We start from the raw sequence: 27,858 nt of genomic DNA, 5'->3' as shown, positions 1-27,858 counted from the left end.
AGCTGGAGAAGATTTATTGATTTTATCAAGTTAGTGTATGTGTGTGAATACATATTTTTTTATTTAAAATTATGTGTTTCAAGTATTACATTTTTAATACCCTTCAGTATACACACATATACACACACACACACACACACACACAGAAGGATGCTTTTGAACATCTATACTTTCAGAAACACTTAGAAACAAGACATAATAGTCAAACTACTACCAAATAACAACTATGCAAACAGCAAAAAGACATCATTTATGATATAAATCAAGTGCTTCTATACGTGATTATGCACTCCAAACCGCATACTGTAAGCATTTGAACCTAATCCTCCTCCGTCCAGACAGTCAGCCAGAGCTTTTCATTACAGTGAACATTTTCATTAGAGAAATACAAAGCCCTTTCCAGGAGGAGATGTCAATTCTATGCATAGCTCTGTGATCACTCAAAAAGGCTATCAACATGCAATTGGTGTGGGATGATGATTTTTTTTTTTTTTTTTTTTGTTTAAACAAAATATAAATTGTAATTTGTAAACCGCAATCAAACTGTGATTTTTGAGTTTGGTTCTTCAAAGATAGAAATGGAAAAAAAAAAATTTATATGCAGAACATACAAGTATTTATTGTTTATTACTGCAGTGTGGATGCATCTACTCTTCCTTATTTCAGTCTGCATGTATTTGCTGTTTCTTACTGCAGAGTGTTTCTTCTTGCAGTCTATATGTACTTACTGTTTCTTGCAGTTTCTTGTGTGTATTGAATGTTTAATATTGTAGTCTGTGTGTATTTACTGTTTACTGTTGCAGTCTGTATTATTTACTGTTTCTTGTCTGTATGTATTTATTATTATATCTTCATGCTGTCTGCATTTTATTTATTGTTTCTGAGACTGCACTGCTGGTGCAGATGTGCATGTGCTTCTAAAGAGCGCCAGCAATGTGTCTCTATTCATGCGTACATGCACACAAACACGCTTACACAAATATGCATGCGTGTACAATCACACCGACACACACACGCACACACACAGTTACAAATACTTACATATGCACACATACACACATATCCACTTATACACACACAAACTGAACCCTCCAAAAACACACATACACACATACGTGTAGACACACTTACATAACCACACAGACACTTACATACAAAGACAGACGCTGCGTGCCCACGCACACTCAATCTCAACGTCTGCACAAACACACTCACTGGTATTTTAACAAAGATGTTTGTTAAAAATTAAAACAATAAAAGCAATAATGACAAAACTTTTCATATGGGCTGTTCCAAGTGCTCCAACTAGAAGTAAAAAAAAATAATAAAAATAATAATAACAGTAGACAGCTGAGATAACATTCACAAACAGAAAGGATACGCAGAGAGATACAACTAGGAGGGATTCTATTTGTAGTGTCCTGACATGCAGACAGCACAGCTCTCTGAGCGGAAGCAGCCCTTGGAACCAGCGAGCGATGTGCAATTTTTAGTCGGGATACAGTCTTGCAACAGCAAATCGAAATGATAGCTGGCTCTCTCACTAATTGTTACACAGCAGGAAAACGCAAATTATAGCCAGCAGTTCATTGTTTATTCACTGAGGGAAGGAGACATTCTGCAAAAACCTGTGTTCTGTAGCAGAAGGCTGTGCTGCTAGCATACTGGTGCGCCCAAGAGAAAGAAGGAACGCTGGTACAATGAACAAGAATAACAAGAGTAATGCCTTACGAAAGCCAGGGAAGGAGGACCATAGAGAATTATCCAATGTCTTAATTTAGAACTGCAGACAGGGGCTGCTAAGAGACCTTGAGCAGGTTGCAAATCTGCAGATCCCCACCCTCCCGCCCTAATGAATTTAAAGATTTTGTTGCAATTTAAACACGTATTCCATACAGCAAAAGCAGTACGTCTTTCTGACGTACAGCGTGAAACTGCGACGCTGCATGCATTGCAAGCAGCCCGGGTGCACAGCGCAGGGTTGCGGAGGAACAGCACAGCCCTCTTACTCAGCAGCTGCTCCAGATCTCTGTCTTAATGGATGAGCCCAAAACAGAGGCAACCTGCAAGCGTTTTTTACTCCGGCTGCTCCCTCCGCAATCCGGGCATACCACTCACAGAAGATCTGGCTGAGTAACAAGCTATCAGCCCCCAACGAAAAAAAAAAAACACAAGTATATCCATGAACACACTGCACATTTCTAATACTACTACTGTATCTACTTAAATGGCGGTAGCCATGACAACCGTAATGATAACCAAATGACTTGCGAAACATTACAGCAGTGTGGCAAGGCTCTGTCTGTGGCTTCTTCACACGCTAATAAAGGAGAGCGCTGACAGCACATGGCTCTTCCTACCCTCATTACCGAGCCCCATTCAGCCCGGATCGGTCCCGCCGATCTGACAAATCGACGATTACAAACTCAATGCGGGCTCGCAGGGCGTTTAAAAATGCGCCCATTCCGCGGCACCGCCACATGCGCTGCATGAATCCATCCTGCACTGACGTGTATACGTGGCTTATATAGCAACTGCTACATCCCATAATTACTTTGGCCTGTTCTGGCTTCGTGAATCTGCGTCCTCCTGACAGTCAAAAAAAAAAGGACAAAGGCTACATTGATTTGGGGATGGTAAAGAGAGAGAATCGAAATGGCGCAAGAAAGGGCAGGTCTGACTGTAAATGACTCCCTATCACACAAACAGCACAATCTCACATGCTGTTCTCAAAGCATAATGTATCGGAATCACCTCCTGACCCTTCGGTTCAGCTACACACATTTGCCATACACCAGGACGTCAAACGCGGCTCTGGAGCGTCTGTGGAGGAAAACAACAGCGCGATTTGGTACGCGTGTCGCCGGGGCCTTCTGGTCCCACTTAACCCGGACCGCCCCGATCCCGGCAACGAGCCACCCCCGGCAGCACTCAGCGCAACGCTGCCGAGCACGGACCCGACGTCATCGAAGCACTGCAGAGCTCATCTGCACAGCGCCGCTAAAAATACAGTGCTACACGCATGGTCCTGCGCGCTTTCAGAGGTGAGGCGAGTTTAGACGGTGGGAGTTGACATACAGAGAGAGAGAAACAGAGAGAGAGAGAGGCTACAGAGAGACTGAGTGAGAGGAAACAAAACAGCACATTTTGAGGCTGAGCTGGTGCAGTCGGTTGGTATTGGCATTGGCAGCGCTTGGCAGAGTGGGCGCTGGCGTCCACTCCCGCAGAACGCCGACAGACTTCCCTTTCGGCTAAGCGCCGCGCGCGTCCAACGGCCACGCCGTGAGTGGGCGGCTCCCAGGGGGCCATGCCTCGTATCCCCACACGGCCTGGATGCCCCCCCCCCCCCCCCCCCCCACCACCGCCACCACCACACGCCTGCCCCCACCCCCTCCCTCCTCATACCCCACGTTTCTGCAGTGATCCGTCACCAGATCATCCACTGTGGGGGACACCTAGGTGACACCTTAACAGCATCCCTGACCTATGGCCAAACACCCCCCCACAGCCAAACCCCCCAGATGGTGGTCAGGTATGCTAGACATCAGGACACACACCCCAGGGCTGCGCCCTAAGCCACATCTCTCTACACTGCATTATATTACTACATTAACCTCTGCTCCAGAGGGATGGAACCATCTGTGTTTTACAGGACACGGCCAAAGGATCCAACAGGCTGCAGGAAACACGTCCACCCGCAAGCAGGACAGGGCATACAGCACAGAATGTCTCACAGAGCACAGCAGTGTCACGGTCTGTCCATGATTCCAGCTTTTCTTTGCTCCTTCTTCCCACCTACCGATACCGGTTACCTCACCCCTCTGCTTGCAGGAAACGAGAGGACTGCAGTGAAGCACCTGTACGCATGCACAGACAAACCCTGCTCCATCCCCCGGCCAAAGGAACAGGAACACAGTCATGGCAACAGGTCTGCACCGTGCAGCAGAGTAGCCAGTAAAGTCTCCACATGTGGGCCAAAAGTGTTTTATATCTTTATGATTAGTTTTGCTCTATTATTATTTTTTTTTTACTAAGATCCAGCACTGCTGCTAACAGGCCGGTTTGAATGTTGGCGGCCACACGGCGCACGCTCCAGGACTCTAACCTCGGCCTAAAGGGACTGTGACGGGAACCAATCAGAGACACCCCGGCGGCAGATATCCTAGCAACAGTACGCTTTGTTTACTACGGCGGTGTAGTTTTGGTCGACTGTGAGGAGAGCGAACATCAATGGCACCGAGAAAAAGAGCAGGATGCCGTGCCTGTCTGAAGCTGGAACCAGCCGCCGATGGCAAGACCAAGCTTTCACCTCACCTGGAGGAGACCCAGAGGCGGCCAGGATAACAGCATCAACACAAGAAATGTCTTCCCCTCCATCCTATATGTCCATCACTGCTGATGGAGTAAGCTTATCCCATTCTTTTAGCATTTAGAGACAAAAGAATGCAGAACAAATAGGAAATTGTATCCAGCTCATCTTAGCTTTTCACTTTCCTATAATGCAGAATGAATGAATCATTTTGTAAAATTCTGACTCTTGAGGTATCCCAGAATATGATTCCACTACCAGCAAGCAGTTCCACCCATTTATAGCTCTCTAAGAAGAAGCACTCGCAAACGTCACTGTGAAACGTGCTGCTAATGACACGATGATTCCTCCACATTGCTTTAAACCTCAAAAAGCCTTCCTAAACGAGGGCGGTGTGGTGACACTGGAGACTAGGAGCGGGGACAGGGAAACAGTCGAACCGCAGACACTCCCGCCCTGACCGTCCATCTTTCTTTTCAGTCCAGAAAACAAACACCACACTCTGGAGCAACTTGGTATCCTAGCAACTGCCTGTAATTCCAGTGTCACTGAGACAGTCTTGCACTTGGATATGTATGGGAGAGGCAGAGAGAGAGACTCAAGACACAGATGGGCACAGTGACGTGTGTGGATGGCTTCACAGGTGAGGCTCCTTCAGGTAAACCCATTTCCTTTCTAAGAAGCCCTGAGTGGCTTAGTCAGCAAAAGTACCTGCACCGAGTGCAGGCCATTCCTTCCGGCCCGGGTTCAAGCCCAGCCATCAGATAACAATCACCAGGAGCCCACAGGGGCAGAACAAACCATCTTTGCTCGGTCGGGTAGGGGCGGGTTTGTCAGCAGGGTTTCCTCGTCTAGCCACTCTCAGGCACCCTCTTACTCATCAGGTGCCAGCGGGCTGCTCGTTAGACATTGGTGGAGATGGTGTGCTGTTCCGCTTTGGTGCACTGTAGGACTTGCAGCGTAAAGTAGTCGCTGAGAGCCTGTGGGTGTGTTGGCGGGCTGCATTTGTGTATGAACGCATTGCCGCTTGTACTTGGTATTCCCTGTTGCGCCGCAGAGGTTTTTGTGGTGAGACGAGTCTAATGCACAATTGCCAATCCCAGAAATGGTGTGGAAAAAGCATTAAAATCAGTGGGGAAGAGAGAGAGCGTAACACACGCATCTCACACAGACACACATACAGAGCAGGAACTTCTGTCTACTGTGCCATTACATTACATTACATTAAATTACATGCATTTAGCAGACGCTCCGGCACAATAGAGCATAAGTGTATCCATTCAAGTTAGATGAGCAACAGTGTCAGACCAGGCTAACAACACTATTTGAGCCCTACCACAAGTTAACTTGTGCAACCTGACCAGGCAACAAAAGCCAAGGATACTACATCATCACAATACTACACATAAAATAAACATAAAATACTACAGGTAGCAGGTGTTAGGGGATGGGGATGAACTGAGATGCAGTCTGTAGAGGTGGGTCTGTGTCGGAAGATGGCCAGTGATTCTGTTGTCACTGGCTGTTGTCCCAGCGGTGTAGAAATGAAAGGTAAACCAGCGGTGACTGAATGAGCTCTCTGATCAGAGTCAGTGTGAGATGTAGCTCATGGGCACTCAGTGTCTTAATTACTGAGTAAAACTACTGTATTTTCACAACTTCAGAACAGCATTGGCATTGCGTGTGTTAACTTGTTTGTCACCTGTTATACCTGGCCCAACTATTTATTGCCAGTATTATCTACTTCTTTTTTTAAAAATTTTGACGTTGTTGACCCCAAGGAAAAGATCTTAAAGAAGAATAGCTAATGTGAGCTAATGTGGATCTGAATTAAACACACAAACAAATTACACAGCCACTGAACTAAATCAATCCATACAGAGGCGCACAATGGTAATTCCACTCGTGTCAGGTATATGTGTTCTCTATGAAACAGGTAAGGCCACAAGCCTCTGTTCATATGTCTTACTGTCCATCCATCTGTCTGTGTGTAGTTCCATGAGGCTTTCTTACACTACCGCTTCTAAGATAGTGGGGCACCTGCGTCCTACAGACTGCGGGGGACTTGAAGCAGGAAGCCCGGTTTGGGTCTTTCCTGTGTTTCCCTGACTACGTGGTTTAGGACCACAGCAGAGTGACACGCACCGCCAGGAGCTGCAGCCTGCCTGTCACCCTCTCTCTCTGTTTCAGCACAGGCTTCAACTGAGCATGCTCAGTAGAGGAGAAGGAAGATGCACTCACAGCTGCCTGTGTTTCATGGGGGTGGGGGGGGGGGGGCACACGTTACACCTCCAACCACCAAACTGGATTAGGAGCGGCACGAGGACATTTAGAATGACAACTTTCATTTGTATTATAGTGCCACAAGCAGATTTCCTCCTTTATGCTTTAACGGAAGGAATGTGATCAAACAACAGAGCTGTTCTTGAGGATTATCAGGTCTGAGAAAGTGCCTCCCAAAATGCCTATGTTTCTGTCTCCTGATGTACTTTACTTTCAGTGAATACATGTAGTGTATTTGACAGGAATCTTTCTGGCCATCTTGAACATTCTTTTCACACTTTCCGCTGTTTGCATTCTGCGCAGCATACGGTAAAAAAAAACGCTACTCTCATGCTTTCATTCAGCTAACAGTGAGTATTCACCAAAAATGTCACAGCCTGCAATACAAAGCAAAGGAGTCTGAGAAATTCCTTCCATAGCTGTATTTTCTGTTGTCGGTGGGTGCTAAAATATTGAAAAAGGAAAATGGGTATCTCAATACGATAACCCACCTTCATAAGATCTGTCAGTTATATTCAATTATGAAGCCTTTCAGCTTCTCCACACATCCAGGCAGTTGTAAAATATAAGTTAAAAAAATGATGTCCAACTGACAGAAGCATACATCCACCTCTCACTCCTGGGAAAATAACTACAATACAAGAAGTGGTATCATGCAAATACTCACTCTATTAAGAGACCACAGATGGAAGTTGCACATTTTTACACAGGTAAAAAAATACTTTACGCTTTCATGTGTGCAATTTTATGTACATATTGTAGCATATGTTTTAAAGTACAATACATTCTACAGCATACATACAACAGGCATATTTAATTACATGTTATACATATCCATATGTCAAACACATCTAGGAATATCACAGAAACTTATACCATATTTATTTCATATTTGAAAATATCAAAATTTATAAATGTTCATAGAGGTTGCTATACTGAAGAAATCCATGGTTACTCATACTCCATACATACATAAACAGCCCCACAGAAGAACAGAACAGAATCACACAATTTGCCAACGCACACTGACAAACACAAGCTTCACATTTCTCAACATTTCTCAATTTTGTTTCTTGATCCTGCTTCATGATAAGAGTACAATGAACAAAAACCTGTACCAATACTGTTAAACCGATACTGTAAAAATCAATACTGTAAAAATCCAGGTGTATCAGGGGAGCGTATGCAAGCAATATTCTCAGATTACCTGACCAAGACTTCATTTATATATCCAAGTCACTTATTTTCATATTAAAAAGTGCTACAATAACGTTTATAATTCTAATTTACACAACATTTACAGAATGCTTGTTCAAGAAATATTTTTGCCATCCCACGTGAAGCTCCATGGAACAATTCATGGGGCAATTTCACATCTTTTTGTATTATACTAAAAAACTATGTTGTAGGAACGAAATAAAAAAAATATGTCACCACACAATTTCAGACACACAGACACATCTCATCCGAGATCTCTTTAGGAGCGTCCGATAACAGCGATGTTTATTTTCCACCGCTAAATAGCAAGCCCTCTTCCATCTCCCCCTGCTCGCCTCTGACCGATTCTCTCCAGCATTTCAAGGAAGCCCTTTCAGCGTGCCAGCCCTGCCAGATATTGTGCTGGAGAGGCTAAATATTTATCAGTATGATATTCATTGAATGTACTCATTGACTTATGCTGACAATGAAGGCGAGTGGAGAGGTGGTCCTGGCAGCCCTCGGCTGACAATGAGACAGTGTGAGGGGGAAGACTGTGTGAAAGACAGAGCAGAAATCTCCTCTGAATGGACAATTGCAGGGTGGGAACTAGAACGTGTTGGGGGGGGGGGCACTTTGGACCAGGCTTACAGAACCCCCAACACAGCCTTCACCAGCGGACACACAGAGCCGGAATGGCACCAGGACTCAATGCAAAATAAGCACGGGGCTTGTTGCAAGAAGGCATACAAAAAATGCACAAAAACACAGGTTGCCTTTCCCTCTCCACGCAAGGTACAAACTGCTCTAATGAGACTCAGTTTTACAGCTTTATTATTCCAGTTTTCATTACTGTCAAGATATGAAGGATTCATTGCTACAGAGAAAGCATCCAATCCAAAAAGACAATTTTTAAAAAGATCTATTCTGTTGCTCTTTTGTATAACTCTATTTAATAACGAAGAAGAATATAGGACAGTTTCTGCATGCTTGAGCGTTTCTAAAAGAACCATGTTTATCTGGAGTCTCTACTCATCAGCATCACATCTACTGTTCTGAATTTATCTGACAGAGACAGCACCATTTGAATGCATTTAAATTTATCTAGTAATGAAGAAATCTTATTATGCACAGAGATGATACCTTCTGAAGGGGAAAGGCACACATACGGTCTAAAAGTGTGTGAGTGTGTGTGTGTGTGTGTAGGGGTGGGTAAGAGGGTTGGTTATAACACTATGTCAAACCAAGATTCAGTGAGTAACACATTTCAGCAAGTGTTAATTCCAATTATTTCTTTCTGTTCCTTTTAAAACCACCAACTGTTGCTAACACTCAATTAAAATCATAACTCAGGCAAATCAAAGTACACTGCTGTTGAGAGGAAGCAGAGGCTTTAGTTTCAAAGCATAAAGTTAGAGAATGCAGTGGTGCCTGGTGCATCATGGGTAACTTCGGGGTGTCTATGGGTAACCGTCACTCTAAACACAATGGCAAAGGGAAATATCAACAGGGGTTTGAAAGGAAAAATCTCGGGATGCATTTCAGCCTTGCCAATCCAGACCTTTCAGGCATCTGCTGCCAAGCATTAGAGCTGTTTCCACCTCTGGCACATCAGTTCTTCTCAGGTCCAATCTGCCCTGATCCAGCACCACAGAGCAAAACAAACCCCTGTGCTTTCATCACTCTGGGAAAGCCTATGGGTCTCACATCCATGCCTGCCTCTCCCCACAGGGTGAATCACCATATTTAGTCATGTGGGTTCCGGGTGGCAAGGTGACCACCTGTGACAAAAAGCCTTTCATGCATTTACGTGCTGTGAACACACTGTCTTAATCAACATATTTTTTACTCATTGTTAGTATCAGGTTCTTTTCATACTTTTCAGTTAATATTCCTCTAAATGTTACAGACTGATTGCAATGTCTCTTAATCAGGAGAGAGAAGAAAGAAGCAGCAACGGCAGAGAGGGAAAAAAAATTCTATCTCCAGTATAATGCCGCTGCTAACAAAGAGTAGAATATAGGCAGCAGATGTTGTGTCTATATTTTTTTTTTCGAATGGTTCGACTCTTTTGGTGCCGCCTATGGTCTAGAAACGCTGCACTTTTGTCTGATGGGATGCGTTTTTTTATTCCCATGCCCCCTCAGAGGAGAGCTACTTGGTTACCCGGGCAACCAGTGTCATCCCTGGGTTGAGCCACTAGAAGCTCTACCTGGTCAGAGGAGGAGTGGGAGAAAGACGGAGACATAACATTTTCCATTTTATCTTAGTTTCTAGATGTAAACAGCCTGTCTTGGAGAGCTCGACAGCTTTGCTTGTAAGTGCGCCCATCCAGTCTTGAGAGTGACAAGGTGAGGCAGATGTGAGAGGGGTGTCCAGGCTCAAGAGGGGCTCTCTCTCCAGGTGAGGACACTGGCCCACTACATCTTCACTGTGGCCAAGTGTCCCCAGAAACCCGCGTGCCCACTTTCCAAACACATTTAAGCAGTATGGGATAGTGCGCAGAGCAGTGTCTTTAGAAAATACCTGGAGGCCACACAGAATGACTGCAAGCTTGGTGTAAATGCGTAAACCTTGAGCTCAGTCACATGTCCGTGAGAGCAGCTGTGTAGAATTCCATGGTGACAGATTAAAAGAGGTGGGAGAGAGAAGGGAGGGGAGGAGGGGGTGTGGCCTTGACCACATCTGTCATACCGACACCCCAACATTCCTCATAGCCGTCATCACTGAACCAAACGGGGGGAGGGGGGGTGTGCGTGTTACCCCAGGACAGATGGGAGTGTTCAGGCCAGCAGGGGGCGCAGTCAAAATATCCTTATGGGGGTCCCAGCTGTTCTCAGAGACTGGGCCATGCCCACTCGCTCAGTGCGCTCGGGTGGGGTGGGGAGGGGGGCGTGTCACGGGTCACATCTTCACAGAGGAAATCGCGGGTGGAATTCACCAGCAAACAGAGCCTAGCAACAATCTGCTGAGCTACAGTACTCACACATGGACACCCACGGGTACGCACACAGTGTTGCATTCTTTGCTGAACAGATAAGTGGAAATGATACTGTACATTTACCCACTTTATGCTAATGAAGATTACAAAAAAAGCCAGTAAGAGCCTTTTCTAAAAGCTATGGGATACTTGTTTTATCCTTATTTTACTATGGTAAACACATAATGAAAGAAAACTTCAGACAGTGATTACGAAGCAACTAAAATGTAACGAGGCAAACACAATACAAACTATACAAGCCTTCATACAGCATGCTCCGTATGTATTCATATCCCTGCTAAATTTGAATAAAACACAGCCATGAGGTAACACAGGCACAAGAAAATCAGTTTGATCCCTCATTAAAAGTTAAACTCTCCAAAAACTGCAGTTAAAGGGCCCATGATCTCTAAAAGTTGATCAGTGTTAGGCTATAAACAAACTTCACAACAAGCTGAATCTACCAGTTTCTACTAAAGTGTCCATCATTCTGAAGTTTAAGGCCACTGGAGCAGTTGCTTCCTTACCGGGAAGAGGATGCATGGAAACATTGCCACCACATAGAGTGAAAATTGCCCAACTGAAATCTAAGGCTGAATGTCGGTGATCTCTACAACAGTCTGGCATTATAAAGATGCAATGTCTTAAAAAACAGATGACTTCCTTCCTCACACCTCTCTGCTGCAGAGCGGCTGCCCAGAGATTCAGATACAAGATCTGATCGAGCAGGCCAATCCCGCCTCCCCTTTTCCAGCTCCGGATGCATCACCTGCTCTCCCGCCTGGCGGTGCCCGACCACCAGGGCCCAGCTAGCCGACCCACCTGACCACCCCCTCCTCTTCAGACTTCTCCCTGCTCCTCCCGATTAAACTGCCTGGTGCTGGACAGAAGCAGACAGCTCTGCATTTGAGCCCGGTTCTGCTCAAGGTTTCTTCCTTTAAGCTCGGGATTTTTTCTTTACCGCTGATGTCTTAAGACTTGCTCTCGCTGCTTCAGCCCCTGTGGCTCTGTAAAGCTGCTTTGTGACAAATTTCCCTTTGTAAAACAGCACCGCGCTCATAAAACTGAATTGAATTAAACTGAACTGAACCAACATTTGATGTCAATGGCATGGATCAATTATTCGCCGCAGATTTGGAATGAAGAGACTTTTTGTGAGGGTACAGATCACAAAAACGAGGTGAAAAAAGTTTGCCATATGGCACCTCAATAACAACTGGGACCTTGTCTTATGATTGGATTCAGCAAAGTCTGAGCTTAACGGTGATACACGGTACTATGTTTGGTGCTGAAAAAGTGAGGCACGCACTGACAAGGGCGTCATCCACTCAGTTAAACTCGGAGAATCTGTTTTGCTGCGTTGCTTCACATCTTCTGGTCCTGCAGCCCTTGTCAGAATAGAGAAAACGACAAAAATCTGGTTCTCTCTGCTGTTAAGTTCCAGCTTGCATGTAAATGGACATTCTAACATGATAACGAACTGAAGCATGCCTCCCAATCTGCAAAGAAACGGTCAAGTGAAGACAATCAACGTTCTTGACTGACTATCGCAATCTCCACAACCTGAGTCCAATTGAGTATATGTGGTTTCAACTCACGAAAGAAGTATACAAAAGAAAACCAAGGAATTTGACAGGGGTGGAGAAATTTTCTCTGGAGATATGGCCAAAGTTCCCACAGAAGAGGCACCACAACTTTCTAAAACACTACAGGAAGCACTTCGACAGCGTGATCAAAGCCAAAGGTGGATCCACAAAATGCTGACTGCAAGAATGTGCATAAATTTGATCATTGCACTTCTCAGAAAAACACAACTACTCGTGAAATATATGATGTGATGTCCAATCGGTAGTGTTCAGGCGTCTATTTTAATTTTTTTGGCAAAAAATAATTCCATAGTTTTTTTTTCTCAATAATGATTTTGTCTGAATTTATCAAGGTTATGAACAAACATGGAGAGCACAGTGTAACTTTAAACATTACAACAATAAATTATCTAAAACATAAGTCTAGGAATTGTCATGTATCTCTTCCTAAGGGCTAAATTTAGTAAAACCAAAAATATTTAAAAGAAAAACAGAAAATGCAGCAACTGACCCACATATTCAAAAATAGATCCAAATAAGTGACTATACATATAAGAAGAAAGTCTAAACTGGAAAAAAATTTCATTTGGGACACACATGACAGTCATGACAGTGATCACATAAACCACATGCATTACGGCTCTCACAGACAGTCCTGATCATTTTATACCAAGTAAATACTTGATGTAAATCAACGCAAACAGTGAACAAGACTTTGTTTTAAATGTTTATATATAAAAAATCAAAAAGGACCACTAAAGAGCTCTTTAACTTTGCAGGTAAGCTATTTTACATTTGGGTTCAATTGGATGCTTTTTTACAGAACCTACCCTCACAGAGGGTCAAAACAGAATTGTGAGTAATCCTCTTCCCTATCCTAAAAGTGAAGGCTCCATTCTAAAGCATCTCTTCCCTGGACTTTCACAAGCTCATTACTGGCATACAAACTTTCTGTGTGATGAAATTTCAGGTCTCTGACCAACATAGAATACAGTGCACCATTATTATACAATTTATTTGCCTAGTAGATGCTATTACCTTTGCTCATATAATCCATTCATACAGCTGGATAATTACTGTTAATTTAGATTACTTTGTGGCAACATACAAAATATGTGCCCTGAACCTGTAACCTCTGCTTAAAAGCCCATACCCCTCATTTAATGAAGGATTTGAGAGAATGCATGTAACAGCGGTGGTGTTCCTCCGCAGCTGAGCCTTTTTAAGGTAAAGCATGGGTCACAGAAAATGTAAACAGCGAATCCCAGTACCACATTAAAGAACAACAGGTTTGCCAACAAACTGTGTGAAAAGGATCCCATTTATTCTGAATTGGGACACTTGAATCTTCCAGTACAGTGCAAGTGCTGTGCTGGCCTATACGTATTCCTCACCCCACATGTCCTGGGGCATTTCTAATCTAGTTTTCCCATTTGTCCTGAAGCAGGTTTCTACCCATCCAATCAGAAAAAGGACACAGCAGCATTGACAGGTGCGCATGCCGAATCAGAACACAAACATGCCTCTCGGATGTGAAAGGGCAGCGACTCCCTGATACAGGCATATGTCAGAGAAACTTCTGGACCTCTCTGCAGAGGTTAAAGGTGAGCAAACACGATTCCAACATTAGGGTGCTAGGCGGTGCAGCCAGCATTCTGATCCAGCATGGGTCTGGGAACTGTCTAAGATCCAGAGCCCCTGTCCTTGAGAGTAAAATGAATCACACAGCTCCAGCGAGCAGACAAAACAAATAACTCAAATTCTCTGCGATATACTCCTCTCCCTCCCTATGCAGCCTTCATATGACTGCCTAACTAGTCATGGAAAGAAATGGGAGGTTCTTCACATTTGGAGAGAAGCTGTAAGGCAGTGCACAAAGACGCCATATATCGTAGGTCAGTGCACACACCGGCAGCCACTGTTTTTTACTTCTTTTTTACACTGTTCTTTTACTTCATGTAGGCGGCCTGTTTTTCCAGTTATACTCTTTCTTAGTCGATGGCAAATGACTGTTCACACATCCCTAGCACATGTCAATTTGTTCCCTGGCCATCAATAAAGACTTAGACAAACACAAGGCTCAATCAGAATGCTTCATTGCCCACTCCAGGAACTTAGCTGATAATCCCCCACTTCCTTCTGCCAAGACAGTGAGGCAGCTTTCTCCACTCGCGGTTGTGAAATCTCTTTACACTTTCTATCGCTCCTGAGAAAAGGTTTCTAGGGTTTTATCTGGACGACTTCACATCACAGGATCTTACCGATGTGTGAAACTCGCATTGTTATGAATCGACTGAATTTCTTACAGGGTCTTAAGGCTACAGCCCTCGCCAACACTTTTTTTTTCATTCCACTTCTTCACCTTTACTGCCTTCTAACAAATGATGTTTCCGTGGTTCAGGTTTTCTAAATCGTTTTAAGGTCCATCTCAAAGCTGATGGAAACACATGGTTCAAAGATGACACACTCCATATCTGGCGAGGACAAACGACTCATTCACCGTTTAAATTTACAGACATTCGTGTGATATTTCAATAAGGTGGCTCCACAAACCTGTCCATGTACAATGGCCAGGATTCTTTGTATCCCCACATACGTGGGGTTTTGTTCCACTTACTTTCATTTCTCCTCACTGCGGCTGCACCTTGGCCAAGGCCAAGACCATTTATTCTCTACAAACTCTCTCCGAAACAAAGCGAGGCCGCACTCGAACAGGAAGTGCGGCAGGACAAATTTACTGTGATGCTGCAGACAGACAAACTGATGATTCCATTCACACGTGCTTTCCGTTACAGAGGAAATGCACCAGAGAGATGTCTCTGCTCTCTAAGCGAGGAACAAAAACAACAAAAAAAGAAAGCAGCCAATGTTCTTCGCCTTGGGGAAAAAAGAGAGACCGTCAGTATAAGCAGTAGCCTAAATACTCCATCTCATTCAGAGTCTCTTCCAATGACTTTCAAGTCAGCTGTGATGCAAACTGTACAATTACAAACAAAACACCAACAAAATAAAATTGCTAGAAACATCTCCCTTTATGAACAGCTGGCAAGTAGGGGGGGTAGCGTGAGGGGCAGTGGGTATCTAATGTTGCTCATATGGAAACAGATTTGGGGCAGCAATGTAGCATAGTGGTTAAGGAGCAGGAGTTGTAACCGAAAGGTTGCCGGTTTGATTCCCCACTGGAGCACTGCTGCTGTACCCTTGGGCAGGTACCTGACCCACAACTGCCTCAGTAAATATCCAGCTGTATATATGGATAACATTGTAAAAAAAAAAAAAAAAAAAACTGTAACCGATGTAAGTTGCTCTGGATAAGAGCATCTGCTAAATGCCTATAATGTAATGTAAAAATGTAATATTACCTACAGAAATTCAACAAAAATGCACCCCAGCCCCCACACTGACAAAGTGCACTCCACCTTATATCCGACCACAGCCTCGTGCGGGTCACCAGGCCTGGGCAGAGAGGACCTCCCCTGCCCTGCATTGTAGCCCCGTGTCCCGTGCTGGTCAGACCTCCCGCAGGTCTGTGGCAGTGGAGAGAGCCCTAGGGGGCGTGGCCGAACAGGGAGCTCCGCCAGGGCAGGGCTCGAGCCGCAGTAGCAGGGATCTCAGAGCGGATTGGGTGGCAGCTATCGCCTTTCTGCGCACACATTCGCACGCTCGCACGCTCCCTCTTCCTCCCCAAGCTGAGGGGGGGGACAATATCTTAACAGTTATTATAACACATACTCATTTTTCAATCTAGTCTGAGACTGAGTTTCGACACTCCCGTCAAAGCAGGGTGTCGTCCCCCCCCCCTTTGTTCCCCAAGCGAGAATTTTTTTAGAGATGCAAAGACTAAATCAGCTACTGATCTTTGCTTTAAAGCTTGTCATTTCTGCACCCCTGGTGACATGCTGGCCTGTTAAATACACCTGAGCAGGAGAGATACCAGTCAGGCATCCTGCCTCCAGCGGGTATTCAAACACCACCTCTCTTTCAATAGGACTGGCAAAAAGACACATTCTAAAGCATGCAATCAAACCAGAAAAAAAGCTTTTTCCACTCCCATATGTATGTGTACATTCCGTGCACCTGTGACTCTCACATCCCCATGCCATCAGAGACGCTGTGCATGCTACGCCCTTCGCCCCTTGAAACCCCTTTGACACTCTTTTTGTAAATGCACAGTGTCACACACTAGCCTGGTGCTGAGGAACACTGCTTCAGGTTGTTTTTTACATGTTCAGTGTACACTGTGGTTTCTCCTGTTTCATTTCCAGGCTTGTTCGTGATGAAGGTCCATCTTCACTGTCGTTCATCATCCATACAACACAGAAGAAAGCTTCCCTTTCATTCCTCTGATTCCTTTGCTTTTTCTTCCAAATAGGAAGTGTTGAGAGAATGTTCCTATTACAGACCATTAATGCTGCAAGTCCTACGGGTCCCAGGTCTGAGGACCAGGTAAACAGGTAATATTGTATCAACACCCTGTCCAGCATCCTCCTCTACCACAAAACATCCAAGCATGCCTGCCTCATCAATCCATTTCAACACTCAAATCCACCTTTAGAACTACTACAGGCAGCAGCGATGGTCTGAGATGCTGAGGTCACTTCCTGCTCACGCAGTCTCACCTGAACACCACCAGAACCTCAGCCACACAGCGGGATGTGTCAGCAACCCTCCAGTTCAACAAGACAAGAGACAGGCTGAAAACTCTCAAAAGGGCTTTCCAGAAACCAACCCCTGTTTCCTGTACCGTCTGTCTCTTCCAGTCTGTCCATTCTGCCTAATACCTGTCTGCACCTGTCTCTCTTCATCTCTTCCTTCCCGTTTTTGGCAACAACCCAGAAGCCCTGGTTCACAGCACCATCACTCACTCATTCATTCATGCTCTGAGACAGCGGCTCCCCCAGTGTAAGCGCAGTACCTCTTCCTTGAGCACTAGATGGCAAAAAAGACACTAATAGGGGCACCAGTACTGAAGCACCACACCGCCTGCAGCCCCTTAAAAGAGCATAATTACTCAAAGACTGATAAATATGACTGATATGCAGGGCATTTAAAACATTTTACAATTGTCAAGAAAACTGTCAATCTATACACTATCAGGATTTTTTTTACTTTTAATTATTTGTTCTGAGACTTTACCTTACTGGAATTTAAAATACACATTTTCATTTCAGAAAGTTTTAAAATATAAGTGGGAGAGCTGAAGACACATGAATGGAAAGGTGAACACAATACAGACCTGTCACTGACTGAAAATTACTAGGCAAAATAGGGATATGACCACACTAGTGTACACTACTGATAATCAATAAACAAAGAAAAAGTTTTATTCAGATCTTTAAAGGCATTTTCAAACTAAACTAATAATTCATTTTAAAGCTGGAATAACTGCACATATATTTTTTTCCAAAACAAAGGTGGTCACAGTACTGACATAGAAGCACTACATAGAGAAAATGTGTACAAACATGGTGTGTTGAGCATTTATCTTCAATAAATAAGTAAATACACTAAAGGCAACTACTGAAATATGTGTAAATAGATCTCTTTGCACAGGCTAAGGAAGAGTTATGACTGACTACTAAATGCAAATGTACATGCTTGCTGAAGTGAAGCACCAGCCCTATGCATCACAGCATCTTTTAGATCATGGTTATACCATCAGCTTTAGCAAAGACGCATCTCCACCCCATCCCACAACAGTGCAGCTGAGATTCCAGAGCACTTCCATTTTGCAGACAAATGTCAATAAAACATGAACATTTTAACATGGATGTAAAAAGCAAACGAAAAATCTCACCCTCCGCAGGACAGCTGTCCAAGGTAGATAAATTCAGAATCAGAAATGAGTTCACCTTAAAAATACCAGCTAATATTATTGATATCACAGCAGCAGATCTCTGCCCATCATCAGTATAATGCTGTTTGCAGTAATGTGTTGCTGATGCTGTTTTAAATGTCATTAAGCTATTTATAAAACAGGAAGAACTGAATACACAGCATGAGCATTTTGCAGGTCTTCCTTCTTTACACCATCTTTTCATAATACATTTTAGTCTTAATATACAGCACCACAACAATAGTTGCTGTACGTTGTATAATACTGTACAAGACAATAGTATTGCATGACTATAAATTATCGCATAATTGGCTTCCATATTATACTCGATATCACAGTATCAAAAATGTACATAGAGTGACAAGCGGCATGGAATGGTGGGGGAGTGAGAAAAAATTTTTGCCTCAAAACTTCCTGGTTGTGTTGTGAACCACAATCATCAAAATATTAACAATTAAGATAAATGTGCGAGCATCTTGTTTGGCTGTTAGATCAGGTAAAATCTTGTCTGTACTTTCATCTTACCCATATATGTTAAATTGATTGTTCTGCACTTGCCGAGCGATGGTTTCATAAAACACCCCAAACGTGAACAATTTAATGAGTCATTACGATACTACTTTCTAAAATACAGTTATTACCACAACATAAGAGTTTTAAATCATTACATTTATTTTACCTTCAGAAACTGACTAAACCACTTTTGCAATTCTATAAGAGATAAAATATTTAATTCATCCATTAACATGTTGTCAAAACCTTCATCCAGTTTTCTTTTCACAACATAATGTTATCATTACACTCTTGAAAAAAACATTAATATAGACAAAATAATCTATTTTACTCAGTCAAAGTTCTTTATTTTTATTTAGTAGACTATAGTAAAAATGCAACGCATTACCAACAAATTAAACCAGTGAGTAAAACTGGGTGAAGATCACTGAGTGGTTATAATGTATATCAAAAATTACAATAACTTGGTCTATTTCATTCTACTACTCTTGAAATCCAGCTGTGTCATTTTAAAGATGCATTAAATAGAAGTTTTTATAACATGTACAAGCAAATAAACTGCACTCTTCGAAAGGATGCAATATACTGTAATTGAAAACAATGTCCACTATTTTATGACCCCATGAATATCAAATTCATGTGCAGTTTGTATCAATCAAAATGTGATGCAATAATACTCAAAGATCTTAAAGCATCATTCAGTTTAAATAACAATTCTGCAGAACAAAGACATCTGTCATTTGTTCTTTAATGTTACCATGAAAAACTATGCGTAATGGGTAAGATTTCAAAGAGGAATTCAAACAGGGCTTTAATAATTTTAGTTTATTACACTTTAAGTATTTTTACAAAGGTTGCAGACACATGTGGTTTCAAACAATTGCAAATGTGATCAACCAACATCCCAATACTGCCTTAGAGTGCTTCCTAAGTGTTCTGACAAGATGCTAAAGATGATCTCTGTGAAAAAGACACCGCCGTTCAGCAAGACAGAAGTGAAGCTTCACACAACCTGAAGGACCCCCCCCCCCCCCCCAAAAAAAACAAAGTTTTTCCCATCGTTTATATCATTCAAGCAATACAATAACAATAATCAGATACAGCATTCATTGAAACATGATTGAAGCAATTTTTGTGAGAAGGCAAGAATGCCTGAAAATCAACTGATCTCCTCACAACACAGGAAATGCAATCTGGGACTCTTGTTTTCTTTTTTTCACAATCTAAACAGGACCGTACACCACACACAGCCCAGAGACTTCTCCAATCCAGAGATATAACCTCCTCCTGCTTTTTCACTCTGTCCTGCGCTGGTCTTCACCCAACACTCATGTAAATACATCAGTCAAAGCCACGTTTGCCAATCCATGCATGCTAAGTCAGACCCCCCACAAACACCCAGGGACACCACCCTGTGAATGAGAACCTCAAGTATGCAGGAAAACCCGGACCCCGCCCCCCTTTGCGAGACCCCACCCCCCCACACACACACTCCTTCCACGTCATCACTTCTTTATGTATTACGTTTTATGCTCATCCAGGATGACTCAGGATGCTTACGGCGTGACATCCTGCATGAAACTGTACCCATTTAGCCGAGCAGCTGGATGGCTATTGTGTCACTTTTACAGTAAGTTCCACGGACAGTGCATCCGCAGTGGCCCACTGGGCGTTCAGATGCTCACACGTTCAGGTCCAGCGCTCTAGCCCTTACACCACACACCCGTACACAGGCATGCAACTGAGGGACCAGGTGGGGCGGGGGGCAACACAGGTCCGCAGAGCTGCAGAATCTCATTATTACATAAGACTGACCGAGGATTCCCAGCACCAGACCACTACACGTATACAGAGTTCAGGGCGTTCAGACACACCCTTCACAACAAAGCACTTTTGACAAGTAGAGGCAAGAGACAAGTAGGACTCCTGTAAATCGGTTTGTTTTCGGAGTTTAACAATTTTATACATATATATATATATATATATATATATATATATATATATATATATATATATATATATATATATATGTATGTATATATATATATATTTTTTTACACTGAAGCTTTTAAAAGTTATTGCAAGAAAAGTTTATTTTAGTCTTCTACATACATTTCCCAGTTTAGTAATGCACATACTTTAAAGCGGTACACTTACACTGAGAAGTTAAAGAATAAACGGTTATTCATTCATATTGAAACCAGAAGTGTTAACTGTTAAGTTAAGAACATATTTGTCATAAAATGCAAGGCTCCCACATCTCCTTACCAAAACCTGGCCATACTCAACTCTTTCCTGGTCAGGTGTCCATTGTGTGAGCTTTTATTTTTGTGTGGGAAATAACAACCTGTAGCAAACCCGTGGCCCTTACAGCTTACTTCAGGCAGGGTTTTTTTTTTTTTGCACATTAGTAACAGGCTCATAATTAATAATTATTCAGTGGGTGAGTATACGTTTGGCTTTAAATACAGCCACAGAACACCTTTGAACTAGTGTTTTTAAATGCTGTAAACACAATTGTCTTTTTATTTTTGGAAACAAGGGCACAATTTGAGTCTGAATAGGTGAATTTGTGACCCTGTATCTGTCAAAATGAGAAGTCCATAAAAGCACAATGTAATGTAGCTTTTAATTAATTCAAAACAGAAATGCTTTGTGTTGTATATTGCAAAATATTTCAGTCCAAATTCAAGCACAAATTCAAAAGACAAATGAAACGTATGTAGCAGTTACCGCTTAGCTAGCATGCTGAACAGTGGTCTTAGTAAGTGTCTGCTCTAATGCACTACTTGCTGGCAATTAATGTGTAATGCATGTTAATATTTACTACCTAAAATTCCAGGCTAGGAAATCCCAACTGAACAAAAACCCTGTAAAAACACATTAGGTCTCCACAAGTCACAGGCACTAGTGGACAGTACCATCACTACAGCACGCAATTAGATTTTTGTTTTTGCTGCTTGTGGTTTTGCAACAATTGACTCTATATTAATTTCTCTTCCATAAAGCATTAAACAGCCCAATGTAGAAGAGCAGTCACTATCAGTTCAAGCAGACAATAATGCAGTGCTATTTATATTACTGTGGCATTTAGTTTTTTCCATGTTAAGTAGACTAATAGAATATTATCATTCACTAATCAGACATGTTTTTATTGAATAATAACAGTGCTAAGAAAACTTCAGAAAGCCAGTACAGTTTTTATACATTCTGCCTTATTCTGAAAACACTGGGGCTCAATGGAGTAAATTATTTAAGGATGTGCAAAATGGCACTCAGATTCATCTGAATACTAAATAATCATAAAACAATACAGGCTTTTCATAACACAAATAAGCGACTACCTTTTTGAGAAATACTATACAAGATATTTTCAAAAAATGAATACCTTAGAGTTCTGTAGTTAATGTCTTTTTAGCAAAACTGCTGCAGATTGTAGCACAGTTCAAGACATATGAACATTCACTATCATGTTTAATGCCACAAGAAATGGTTTACTGAAGTTGTGATTTTCTATCAAACACCACAGAAGACAGCAGTATTAATTAACCTTACACATCAGGTGTGAATACATTCCTAATGCTTTGCTTAAAGTTACTCTATACTACTGTAAGTGTTTTGCTATAACTCAATTAAAAATCAAACAAATCACATTTATACTGAAAATACACTCCACTTCAAACACCAACAGAAAAAGCAGTCTGATTCAGCAACTTTTAAACAGTCACATATCAAACATTTCTCATCACAGCTGGCATGACCATAACATTACAAATGCATTGATATTTTTGAACAATTTAAAATGTTTCCACTGAATCCAGAAAAAACAAAAGCATACATTCCCTACGTTTTATAACACCAAAACAATTAATTCAATTAGCATTTTAAAGCATTATATAACATCCCCAAATATGGTGTAAAGATAATTCCAGAAGCCTTTCAGAGCACATTCCTGGTAAAGAACATTACAGCTTCTACTTCTAATGAAGAAATACATGTTAAAAGCATCACATTACAGTCTTAAAATAACTGGGGCTGATTTATCAGGTAATCAAGTTGTTCAAAGGGCATATCTCCATTTTATCTGGACATCAGCAAATTCATTTATCAAAAGTATTTCACTTACCAGTGTTATACTGTGTTAATGCATACATGCACAGCAATTCAGTATTTTACAAGTGAAAACAAAAAACGTCTTTCATGAATACATTTTTCAATCATAAAAATTCAATTCAGTTTCAAAATGCGTTCAGTTCAACACTGTCAGATTATAATTTTCGATCTAAAAAAATCGTACATTTCTATTGGACAGTAGTTGTAGATACAACTCCCATTATATTGATAAGTGCCATAAATTTTAAATTAAATCACGATTGCAAAGAATTTATTAATACCTCACTCACCTCTCTCCTCCACACTCCACCTACACATATCCCAGTAAAAAAACACCAGTTACCCCTAGTCCGCACCCAAAAATGTAAAAACTAAAATTACAATAATCTCGACAATCTAATTAAAATGCACTCATCTTAAAATCACGTCATTTAATACTTAACTCGTTTCGAAATTATGTGCTTTGCAATATTAAAACTGAATGACCTTATCAGCAACACTAATTATTGAAATTAAAGTTAATAATACTCAAAATTTCCGCAAAATGCTGGAAAACCGCTACGCTTATGTACGCATGCTTCACAAGCGCATACTGTCGTCATAATGGGAATTTCAGGTGCGGAACTGAATCGACTCTACCGCGCCCGTGCATATAGGATTGTATAAATGACATGTTGCATAAAAGGAACGGAATCAGGATCCTGCACACTACCTCACTCGGTGGTATGGTCCACGCATTACCAATGAGCCTCACACACGCTTTCAGAATACCAAATGCAGTAGGCCGTCACCATAGTAAGGGGTTCATAGCACTTCCACGCCTGCCATGCCTTTTTCGAATCTGGGCCCAGGCCATCATTACTACACTTATACACACAGGCGTTGTACGTTGCACAGAAACAGGACAATCGCATGCAGTATCGCGTTTTACATTTCATCGTAAGGACTTTTTCCTGGCAACGCGTTTTCGATCGCCATACTTTTCCATACGTTGCGTAATTGTTTGTTTTCAAAGGCTTTTGTAGTTCGTTTCGACAGGCCTATCTTTAGATATGCTAAAGTCAAACTTTTTTTTATAACACCACGAAGATCCATTTAAAATTTGCCCCTTCCAAAACTGCTTCGTAAGATCACAGACGTATTGAAGGTGGGGTCTTATAAATCGTCGTAATAATCTACTTTGTGCAGGAGAGGAACAGATGTAGAACACAGCTGAGGTCACGTGGACTGAAACGGAGGCCTGAATATTCACCGTGAGGTCACGCAATGTGCAGCCTTCAACAGCCATCATTATTGCCATCTCTGGTTATATTTTTATCTACCTCACGCTGGCAACAGTAACATGCAAGAAAACTGCACATACATTCACACGGACAGTATATACAGATTTTACTGTATATTTTACTGTATAAAAGCGCGTCTGGCTCTTTGTCCTTAATGAATAGACTATAGTAACAAACAGTGCTTTGGAATATAAACCACGAATCACTATTGCAAAACCATTAATATCGAAACGTGAAAAACGTCTATTTCTATTACCAACATATTATCATATCATTCTAATTTATTTACTGCCATCGTTCTAATTTATTTAACTCTTTCAGTCATCCAGTCAATGACAACCTTACGTAAACCAAAGTGCAACTAAGTTTTTTATTAGAATGGATTTTCTCATCCATCACCCGTTCATGCAGCTACTTCAGAACTGTGAAATCGTTCCTTTATTTAACGTAAAGGTCTACAATCATGAAATAAAAAATCTGCGCAATAGACAGTCGTAATAGCAGAAGGACAGGGCCACAAAATGAAACCGTAAACACGATTTGGTTATTTTAGAAAATGGTCAAGTATTCTCATGTGCACATTGAAAAAGCAAGTTAGATCTGAATACATTATACATTAAACATTTAATATGTGCTTGTATGGGTGTGAAGATAAAGTTGAAAAAAAAATCTTAAGAAATCAAAAATAACTTTAAAGCGACACAATACTTTTTTCGTAATGGATTCAAAGAAAAATAAAAACGACAGAAATTACTAGAAATAAACACACGTTCCTTTGGTATTTCAACTATTTTCCATAGTGGAAAATAGAGTAACATTTCTAGAAATATACACAAGGCGTTAAAACAGGAAGTGTTCAGTTGAGGTTATTTTGCTCTTTCAAAATGAAATAAAAAATGGATGAAAATGAAAGTGATTTTAAAATGCATACGTTTGTTACAAAATGATGAACATTTTCAGGCCTTTAAATGACGTTACAGTGACAGCATTGTACATGTAAATATTAAAAGAACAAAAATACCCAATGTGCCACTTTATCTCCTGCCGTACATTACCCTTTGAAAGACAGGCTCGACATACACTGACTGAGCACTTTGTCAGAAACAGAAAACAACAGAGCAATATCATTACCTTAGTTTTTTGGGAACAGAGTAGTCTACCTCAATCACCTTCCCGTGTAATTCAACTTTTCCTGTGAGGGGGGAAAAATAAAAAAGCTATAACACTGTCAAGGGGTGGTAAATATTACAAATCTCGCTATGGGCGGACCACATATTCTCGATCTGCGCCAAGCACCTTTAGATAATCATTTATTTTTAGTTTGCAATGTTCTTAAAACTGACATATTAAGGAACTTAACTACATTGACCAGTTAGGAGGAAACAGAGGAAACCCACCAAACCTTTAAAAAAATTACAATCTGTCAAAGATAGGACAGTTTCTTGTTTTTATTTCACCCGCCGAGAGTACAGCTCGTGGTGGTAGCTGGATAAAATACACATTTATATGAAAATGTAAATTAAATTTCAGAAAAGCAGCGCCAAAAGAGCCTGATGAGCTCTTATTTAAAAACTCACAATGAGGATCGGGCAGCCATGCTTTCCACTCCCACAAACCACTTAGCTAGTTGTGGAGAAAGGGTTTTTTTTTTTAATAGAAAAAATATATTGTAAGATCTTAAAGGTAGATCTTAAAGAGTTCAGAGATAGACTCTGCTCTTCGATATCTCGCAGGCTCGTCTTCCTTCCGATGTCTTTTAAACGCTGGGCTTTCATTGAACTGTGTGTGAGGTTCTAAAATGCATTTTCCTTTTCGGAGCGACTGTGTAGAAGTGGCCTGGCGCAGGAGTCTCACCTCGTCCCCCCAGCTACCTGTTTATTAGCACTTTCCCCTGGACCCCTATCACCTACCTACAGGACACCTCGTAAAAACATACCTAGGCATCATAGGAACGTGGATTTGACACATTCTTTTCGGTTACTTTCGTCGAGTCTTTTCAATAAAATCAAGACAAAAAATAACTGAAAAATAATTATGCCTACTCGAGCATCAGACCACCCCATACTTTCGGTGGGCGATTGCTAAGCAACACCCTTCAAAATCCAAATCACTTTACATCTCTAGGTTTTGTGCGTTAACTACTGCGCGACGGGTGTACGTGTTAACATGGAATACACTGGTGAGTGGATATAGTCTTGAAATTGAGGACAGTTGGAGAGTTACTAGCCATCTCAACTCGTGCACTGATGTAACGTTGCGCGTACGCCATCCCGAGCTGAATCCTGTTAAGATTCCCAATAACGTTACTTCTCTTTTTCAAGAATTGTTTCCACATTTTCATCTTACGAGACAAAGTGGTGTCTGCCGCTACCGGGGGATCTCTGAAGTTTAAGATGTACGTACCTGACAAAGTCTCAATAGCTTTTATTGCCCAGTTTTGGTCGGGAAAATCCACGAAGGCATAGCCGGATTTGAGCAGAACCTGGTCGGTCAGGGGAAGCTTCCTCTCGCCAAAGAGCTGCTTCAAGTCCTCGACGGTGACCGACGGGCTCAGATTCCCGATGTACAGTTTGTTCATGATCCAAAAGAAATGCTAATGTGAACATAAAACTGGAAGAAAAAAATCCAAAAGAAAATGCAAAAATAAAATAAAAAGAAAAGAAAAAATGCAAAAAAAACCCCAGCAATCACCGCCCCCCGATCAGTCGACCCCCGGCTCCAACTCTGCTCCTGGTCAAACACTTTTGACTGGGGTGGAAAAAAGTGTCGTTGCGACGCTATTCTGGAACCTACAAGCACCGCCTCTAAATAAAATCTGCTTTAAAAATATCAGAAAATTTGTTTGCCTACCGGACGTGTTTATGGACGACAGCATCAGTGCTCAGAACGAACTGACATGTAGGTGCCAAGCGGCACCAAGATCACCCACCCATGAATCAAGAGGTGGGATGTGGGAGTCAGCAAGGTCGTTCATTCAGACCCTTTAAATAGTAGCAGTAGTGTAGCGCTAATGGGAGGGTACAGTACTTATTCTGGAGTAGTGTTTCCTAGTCTTGGTCTTGGGGACCTAGCGTGTTTGCTGTATTTTATCCCAACTGAGCTCAATTAAACTGGTTCGACCGAGCTGTTAATTGAATACTGATCCGGCTTTCGTATGTCTTGATAGTTATCTATTAGGCCTATTCCTAAAAATCAAAACAAATACAATAATAATAATGAATTTAGCTATATAGGAGACCTGCTCATGCTGATAAAAATGTCTGTCTCGAGTTTTGTTCAATTGTGCCTCGTGACGAAATTAATAATCTGAATACATTGAAGATATTTAATTATCCTATCAAATTAAAGGCCATACAACTAACTAAGCCTAATCAACTGATGCCAGTGCCTATATTTGTGTAAACAGCAGTTATGAATAAAAATAAGTAGCCTACAATAATAGATTGAACTATAAATTTTACGAAGGAGTTACGGGGCACGGCCATAACGGGCGGTAAACCTGACCAATTCAGTCAAACCAAGTTACTTTAGTTCGCCTAAAATGAAAACTAGCATGCACGGTGGATCCCTTGAGGCAGGATTTACGTATAAATTTATATTGAAACGTTTCAAAATTGCCATCCGATCACAATTGGTAAATGGAGAGAAACGACATTACTACGTCTCTCTCCTCCCGAAAACACACAGCTACGATATTGGGGGTGAGAAAATACAACATTTGTTTTAATTCCAGAAATTGCAGGTAACCGTCGACGCAA

The 27,858-nt window shown here is 41.8% G+C and overlaps 1 protein-coding gene across 1 annotated transcript in view; it reads right to left on the bottom strand.

The window, feature by feature from the left end:
• Positions 1-27,036, bottom strand: part of igf2bp2a (insulin-like growth factor 2 mRNA binding protein 2a) — a 61,767-nt gene extending 34,731 nt beyond the window's left edge. The window contains exons 1-2 of the mRNA XM_036540907.1: positions 26,504-27,036; positions 25,232-25,292 (exon numbers count right to left, since the gene is read on the bottom strand). Coding sequence (XP_036396800.1) covers positions 25,232-25,292; positions 26,504-26,678 — 236 coding nt within the window. The 5' untranslated portion in view covers positions 26,679-27,036. The remainder of the gene's footprint in view (positions 1-25,231; positions 25,293-26,503) is intronic.
• Between the last annotated feature and the right edge of the window lie 822 nt (positions 27,037-27,858).

This window comes from Megalops cyprinoides, chromosome 11 (genome assembly GCF_013368585.1).
Source record: "Megalops cyprinoides isolate fMegCyp1 chromosome 11, fMegCyp1.pri, whole genome shotgun sequence".
In the NCBI taxonomy this organism is placed as follows: domain Eukaryota; kingdom Metazoa; phylum Chordata; class Actinopteri; order Elopiformes; family Megalopidae; genus Megalops; species Megalops cyprinoides.
The sequence above is the reverse complement of the archived record's forward strand: the minus strand, read 5'-3'. Positions and strand labels throughout refer to the sequence as shown.